The 7,849-nt window shown below is 41.5% G+C and overlaps 2 protein-coding genes across 2 annotated transcripts in view; both read right to left on the bottom strand.

The window, feature by feature from the left end:
• Nucleotides 1–7,849, bottom strand: part of SV2C (synaptic vesicle glycoprotein 2C) — a 191,956-nt gene that overhangs the window by 35,483 nt on the left and 148,624 nt on the right. The window lies entirely within an intron of this gene.
• Nucleotides 7,630–7,849, bottom strand: part of LOC112064309 (G2/mitotic-specific cyclin-B1-like) — a 2,727-nt gene continuing 2,507 nt past the window's right edge. The window contains 1 exon segment of the mRNA XM_024121743.1: nt 7,630–7,687. Coding sequence (XP_023977511.1) covers nt 7,630–7,687 — 58 coding nt within the window.

Genomic DNA, 7,849 nt, shown 5'->3' with positions numbered 1-7,849 from the left:
ACGCACAGGCTCCGCGGCCATGGCTCACGGTCCCAGCCGCTCCGCGGCACGTGGGATCTTCCCGGACCGGGGCACGAACCCGCGTCCCCTGCATCGGCAGGCGGACTCTCAACCACTGCGCCACCAGGGAAGCCCTATGAGTTTTGAAGTGAGGATTTTTCAGTATTTCTTGTCCTCAAAGGAGTCCCCTCGGGGTCTTTGCGTTTGACGTTTTCCCTGCCTGGACTGCTCTGCCTGAGTATTTGCATACATGCATGCCTCCTTTATACTTTCCAGGTCTCAGTTTAAGGTCATCTCTTCAGAGAGGCCCGAACACCCAATCCCACTCTTATCATCAAGACCTGCTTTATTGTCTCCACAGCACTTACTGCTATCTAAAGCGGTGAATTCATTGATTTGTTGACTTTTTTTTTAATTTGTTTACTTTTTTACTGTCTATCCCTTTCCACACCATGAAAGCAGGAATTCTGCTTTTGTTACTCATCAATATAACCCCAGTGCCTATAGCAAATCCTGGTCTATAGGAAGTGTTCTTTAACTGTTTGTTAAATGCACATGCACACACACACACATGCACACACACAAGCATATCCTTTTGTGTTTACGTGTGTACATGAACATGTACAGAATCGCTGCAGGCTACTTTTGTTTTGACATTTTTTCTGAATCCACACTAAACAGCAAAACAACTTTGATTTACTTTTTCAAATTAAATTTGCAATTTGTATACAGTAAAATTTTTTATTACATTGTTCTATGAGTTTGATAAATGTACAGAGTCATGTAACCACCATCATAATCAGGACACAGACTGTTCCATCACCCCGAAACACTCCTTCCTGCTGCCCCTTCGGAGTCAACCCCTCCTCTATGCCTAACCCCTGGCAATCACTGGTCTGTTCTCTGTCCCTATAGTTTTGCCTTTTCCACAATGTCATATAAATGGATTTATAGTGTACGCAGCTTTGAAAATCTGGCTTCTCACACTTCGCATAATGCATTCATGCAGACTGCTGCACATTTTAATAGTTTGCTCCTTTTCATTGCTGAGTAGCACTTCATTGTGTGGATATTTCATTTGTTTACCCACTCATCAGCTGAAGGACAGCTGGAATTCTTCCATTTTTTGGGGATTATAAATAAAGCTGTTATAAACACTTCAGACAGGTTTTTGTGTATCCCAAAGTTTTCCCTTTCTCTTGGGTAAATACCTAGGACTGGGTAAATTGAGTCATTTAATAAGTATATGTTTAGCTTTATAAGAAACTGCAAACTATTTTCCACAGTGGCTGTGCCATTTTGCCCCCCTACCACTAGTATATGAGAGTTCCAGCTTCTTCACACACTTCCCACCACCTTTTTGCCAGTTCTTTTTTTTTTTTGGTTAAATTTTGGCCTTCTATAGGTGTGTAGTGGTATCTCACCATGGTTTTAATTTGCACTTCCCTAATGCCTAGTGATACCTTAATTTACTTTCTGTTCATTCATTCATACTTTTATTGAGTGCCTCTCTGTGCCGGTCACAGTGCTGAGATGTAGAGGCTAACACTTATTTCCCGCCCTCAAGGAGTTAAAGTACAGAAGAAGAGGCAGATGTGTTAACAGACATGATAAATAGTATGACTCATGCTAGAACAGGTTCTAAAGGAAGTGTAGAGGGAGTACAGAAGGAGTGGAGGTACCTAACCCAAGGAGTCTTCTCTTAAGAGCCCCTGATAAATTTCTTGTCTGATTCCGGTCCATGAAAACAGAGAGAGCAAATTCGTAAATTTCTAACATCCAAGTTTGAGATACACTTCAAATCAGTACTAAAGAAGCAGAAGAGACCAGCCCGGACTGACTGTGCCATGCCGGATCCCCAACTCTCTCCTACTATATTACAGCTATTTGACTTGAAGAGAGAAAGGAGAGCCCTAGAAGTAGGAGGGAGTCCTAGAAAAGGAGTTCAACCCTACTCCCCTTTTAGGATATGCCCTGGGACGGGAGGGGCGTTACGGAGAGAGACTGATGGATGATATCCTGTGGCCTGAATGAGGGGTAGACACAGTGAGGGTCTTAAGAAATGACCCTGCAGATGCTTTGTAAAACTAAAATACCATTACCTAGATTAAAAATGAATGATAAGAATGACGGAGTGAAACAATGACTACTCGGCAGTGAATTCTCAGGACCCCTCCTCCCCAGCTCCATTTCAAGATGAGTTACATTTGCATTTGAGAGTGACACAAAGCCCAAACCACAAACATCAGGAAGTGGGGAGACATGAGCATGGAGTGAAGGACTAGAATGTGATACAAGCCACATGCAACTGGGAAAGCGGTTGCTGCTTTAGGATATTCACCCGCACTTAGTAAAATGGATTCTCTTCTTCATGTTGGCACCACGCCTTTTTTGTCTTAAAAAAAAAAAAAAAGATTCTTGCATAGACAGTGGTTCTAACTGTCCTCTGGACTTTGTTTAAAATACCCATTAAAATATCATACTCAGGGATTTATCTAAACATAATGTACATTCCAGGCAAGGAAGGACCTCAATTAGGGTATTACAGAAAGCGGTGACTGTGCAGCGCTAATCAGCGTGGCACTAATAAGAGTGTTACGTGTCTTGCATGATAATCAAGGCCATTTACCAGGCTCAAGCTGATGTGCTCTGAATGCAGAAACCAGATGCCTCCCCAGCTGCCTGAGTGTCTGAAATCTTTCAAGGTGCCAAGGCAGAAGTGTGGGACGCACGGAGAAGAATGCTGGCTTTCATGTTCTTTTCTGGGCTCTGTCCCCGAAGTACTGGTGAATTGGCACCTACTCTATTGATCTATATTTGATTGCTAGTTATGTGATATTTTCAATGACCCGGTTCCTTGGTAAGAAGGCATATTTTAGGTACAAGACACAAATGTCCTAAAACATTAGTATTATTAATTAATATTAATAAAAAATAAATACTATAGGTGAGATCAGTTTTCAATAGCTAAAACATAAATCACCTATATTTATGTGTCAGTGGTCTTCACTCACAAGGCACATAGGCAACTAAAACTCTCTTTGGAAAAGTGGCTCCAAATACATTTTCTCAAGTGGCCAACAAGCTTAGGAAGGGAACAATGATCAGATGAATTTCTGCTTTTATTCCTATAGAAATAAAATGTTATCCCCTCAACCTGTCACTGGTTTAAAATATAAATACTATATAATCAGCATGAAACATTAATCCTCAGCTAGAAACTCAGGTTGACACACATCTAGTATTATCTGTGGCTCCATAAGATTCAACCAGGTGCAGCTGGACAGTCCTTGTGGCCAATATCAGCAGACATTTTTCACCTTCTTCTCATTTGTTAGAAAAAGGGGGGGAAAAGCAAGGGTGAAGAGAAGAGGTAAATAAACTATGGTACAGCCATGCTATAGAAGACAGTATAACCACTGGCAAAAAAGTGAGGTAGATTTTCTGAACTGATTTGGAAACTGTCCAAGTTACATGCTCAGTGAGAAAAAAAAAAACTCTTTTCAAACCAATGTAAATAGTAGTGATTTCACTTTTATATACACATAAACTATATCATTATATCTAGAAAACAAGTGGGAGGAAAAGATACTCAACTATTTTACATGGTTATTCAAGGTAGGGGGTGGGAGCTATTAGGGGCCTTTCGCTTTGGCATTATTTAATTTTTGAGTTTTGTAACACCTTGTATTACTTTTTACTCAGAGGGGGAAAAAACCTTTTCAAAGAGTTGCAAGCCTTTGATTTTTCTGAAATGTAAGGTCTGATGGGAAAAGAGAGGAGATAAGGAAACTGGAATGATAACTGTGACAGTATTTAGCATCCATAAAATTTTCAGAACTAAACTAATGTTGTTAATTCTGACTCTGACGAATCTAAACATTGACACTACAGGGCTCATTTATTGAGAGCAGTGAGGAAGTGCCTCGGTGTCTCTGGGTGGGAAAGAAAATGATATTCACAGATCTTTCATCTTTAAACCTGTATCTCTAGTCATAGTCTGATTCTGGATTCTCAGACCAAGGCCAGTTGCATCTTGAGAGGTAACGGCACAAGCGCTATTGCCAACAGTGATACACAAAGAAATCACACACACAGAGTTCGTGGGGATCTGTCTGCAGCACAAAATCATGCATTCAAGAAGTGAGAGCCAATTCAACTGGAATTACACACCCCAGGGAGAGGGTGCAACTAACTGTCGTAGTCATCTGTCTCTAAGAGCAGGCCTAGGCAACCAGCTGACCTTTCTTGCTGGTTTCTCTACTTCTGTTTCCAAGCTCTGGTCCTACCATTTGGAATGCACAGAACCAGCAGTCAACAGCAGGAGGAAGTCACATTACGCTTCTGGTTCCTGATTCTGACTTGTGATCCTAACCACACTTTTGAAGAAGCACACTGCCTGGTGGCTTTTGAAATGCAGAAATTTATGGGCTTATTTTTCAGGGTATATCTGCTGTGAGTGCTCCAAATATGAAAAGAAAGAATGAGAGGACCTTTCCAGAAAGAGTTCCTGGTAAAAGCATGTAAGACTCATTCAAGCATGGTGCTTCCCAAGCTTCACTGACAGAAATGAGTCCAAGGGTTTGAAAAAAGCTGACAGCATAAAGTGTGTGTGTGTGTGTGTGTGTGTGTGTGTGTGTGTGTATGTGAGTGAGAGAGAGAGAGAGAGAGAGAGAGATGTGTATGTCTGTCTGTTTTAAACAAAGGTCCTTTGGAATTTTCTTTTGTAGACAGACAATAATATAGAACTAGTACTATGATAATGCAGGTCAAGGACTTCCCTGGTGGCGCAGTGGTTAAGAATCCGTCTGCCAATGAAGGGGACACAGGCTCGAGCCCTGGTCCGGGAAGATCCCACATGCCATGGAGCAACTAAGCCTGTGCGCCACAACTACTGAGCCTGCACTCTAGAGCCCGTGAGCCACAACTACTGAGCCCGTGTGCCATAATTACTGAAGCCCACGCGCCTATAGCCCATGCTTCCCAACAAGAGAAGCCACCACAATGAGAAGCCTGAGCACCACAGTGAAGAGTAGGCCCCGCTCGCCGCAACTAGAGAAAGCCCGCGCACAGCAACGAAGACCCAACGCTGCCAAAAATAAATAAAAATAATAAATAATAATAATGTAGGTCAATTGAAATTTTATCAAAAATTTTTCTATAAATATATATCCCAATAGCCTATAGGATAGTCAAATTTTGACCATACACAAATGAAGCTTATAAATGCATATAAAGGCAGCTCATTACTCTGTAAATACACACTGAATATATTCATATTTATTATCTTATAGCACATACAGGCACGCATTAACTTTCCTTCTCTGTTTTACACACATAAATATTTATTTAAAAGGAACTGTATATGTTTTGCAGACTTATATTAATATATAAACTCTTACATAAGCTGATGTCCATGGACGAATAATAATAAATCAACTGTTCATTTTGTGAACAGGCATTGTTTTAGGAAACTGAAAAGCAAACAAAAATAAATATTGGGAATTCTTACATCAGGAAGAAAGTTGGACTAATAGACTCTAAAGCCCTTTCTGGGGCTCAGGTTCTCTCTGATTCTAAGATCTTGTGCCTGGACCAGATGAAGCCACAGGAAAACCTCTCTTGAGTATAGATCCATGGTAAGAAATGGAACACTTTCAAAATTGAACAGAACAAAACAAACTTCTAAACCACAATTTGTACTGACACAAGTGCCCAAAGGTTGGTAGAGAACTTGTAGCAAAATGATACTTATTCTCCATATTAGCAAATCAGTCAATCTGCTTTCAAATCAGCTGTCCTTAAAAAACTATTTTTTTCTAAACAGTGCTCCATACAACTTCATGATCCCTATTCTATTCCAGACGAAGAGATCTCTTTGTTCTTTGCACATGGTGTCACCAAAATTTTGCTCATGATCAATAAAAGCTCTCTCTTCATTTCCAGCAGATTTTTAATGACAGAGCACAGAAATGCTCATGGAATCCACTCTTAGAAGAAAGTTTTTCTCCCCCGGGTGGGGATGAGGAAGGGGCTGTAGTATTTCCCGTGTTATGACAACAGAGGTCAGCCTGAGTGTTCTTTGTTGCTGGTGCCAAAGGTCACACTCATACAACTCCACTAACAGTTGACCTCTCTACCTGCTCCTGTTTTTCTAGCCCCATTTCTTGCCTTGTAGCCTCTGATCCAGGACAAATCGTTTAACGCTTGACAAGCAAAACAGCTGCTTAGCTCATGATTCAGGCCCAAAATGGCCCTTAGAGTTTTATCATTTATGTCAAAAAAATTCCATTCTAACAGGCTAGGAAATGCAAGCGATCACAATGACCTGGGAGCTCAAGGAAGGGGACATCACACCCTGCTTCCAGGCACAGTGGATGGAAATATGAGTCTGGAGAGGTCCACTCCATGAGCCCCATAGCCGGATGTTGCTCACTTGTATCCAATTTAACCCCACCCAGAGAACAGCTTTCTGATCATCTCAAGATCCTGATGTTTGTGGTCACTGGATGCTTCATGAAAGGCCCCAGCCCGGGTGGAGATGCTCAACCTTCCTTCCTCACAGCCTTCCAGACCAGGAATGTGGAAGCCAGCCTCTACTCTCTTCCCTCCCTGTGTCTAGTCAATCACTGAGAAATATGATGCTATTTTCTGTATTTCTCCCAAACCTGTTCCTTTCTTTCCACCTCTGCTTTAGGCCAGGCCCTCATCCCTCGTCCAGCTCACGCTAACAGGGCTGATGTACAGCGGGCATGAATCTGTAGGGCTGTGCCCACTTCTGCAACACTGAAGTATGTGTGTCATGGATACCGCCTTGAGTCCTGAGCCTTGGATCTCTCCATGGTCCAGCAACAGTGGGGTCTGCTTGACCCAGCAGGGGCCTCAGGACCTGGTTCCAGTGCTTTGGCTTTCTTCTCTGACTGGGAAATGCCCTGTGGTTAAATGATTTTAATATCTCCAGTTTTTCTTCTGCGAACAACGTGTATTAATTTTATTAGGAATAGCTGATGTACAATATTATATGCTTCAGGTATACAACACAGTGATTCACAATTTTTAAAGGCTATACTCCATTTATAGTTATTATAAAATATTGGCTATATTCCCTGTGCTGTGCTATAAAACATATCCCTGTAGCTTATTTATCTTAGACATAGTGGTTTGTATCTCTTAATTTGCTTCCCCTATCTTGCCCCTCCACCCTTCCCTCTCCCCACTGGTAACCGTTAGTTTGTTCTCTATATCTGTGAGTCTGTTTCTATTTTGTTATATTCACTAGTTTGTTTCATTTTTTAGATTCAACATATAATTGATTATAATGTAGTATTTGCCTTTCTCTGACTTATTTCACTAAGCATAATACCCTCCAAATCCATTGTTGCAAATGGCAAAATTTCATTCTTTTCTTATGGCTCCATAGTACTCCATTGTGTACATATACTACATCTTCTAAATCGATTCATCTGTTGATGAACACTTAGGTTGCTTCCATATCTTGGCTGTTGTAAATAATGATACTATGTACATTGGGGTGCATGTACCTTTTTTTTTAGTATGTACAGATGGCACATGGTGCCAATTTTATTTGCAGATATTATAGCATTCCAAAGTTCACAAGTTAATCCTTTGTCACAGTGCTAGAGTGCTGATCTTAGCATGCTTAGATGTGGCATACTTGTTCTTTTTTTTTTTTTTTTTTTTTGCGGTACTTGGGCCTCTTACTGTTGTGGCCTCTCCTGTTGCGGAGCACAGGCTCCGGACACGCAGGCTCAGCGGCCATGGCTCACGGGCCCAGCTGCACCACGGCATGTGGGATCTTCCCGGACCGGGGCACGAACCCGTGTCCCCT

Source organism: Physeter macrocephalus, chromosome 8, assembly GCF_002837175.3.
Source record: "Physeter macrocephalus isolate SW-GA chromosome 8, ASM283717v5, whole genome shotgun sequence".
Classification (NCBI taxonomy): Eukaryota; Metazoa; Chordata; class Mammalia; order Artiodactyla; family Physeteridae; genus Physeter; species Physeter macrocephalus.
This window is presented reverse-complemented; position numbering and strand designations above follow the sequence as displayed.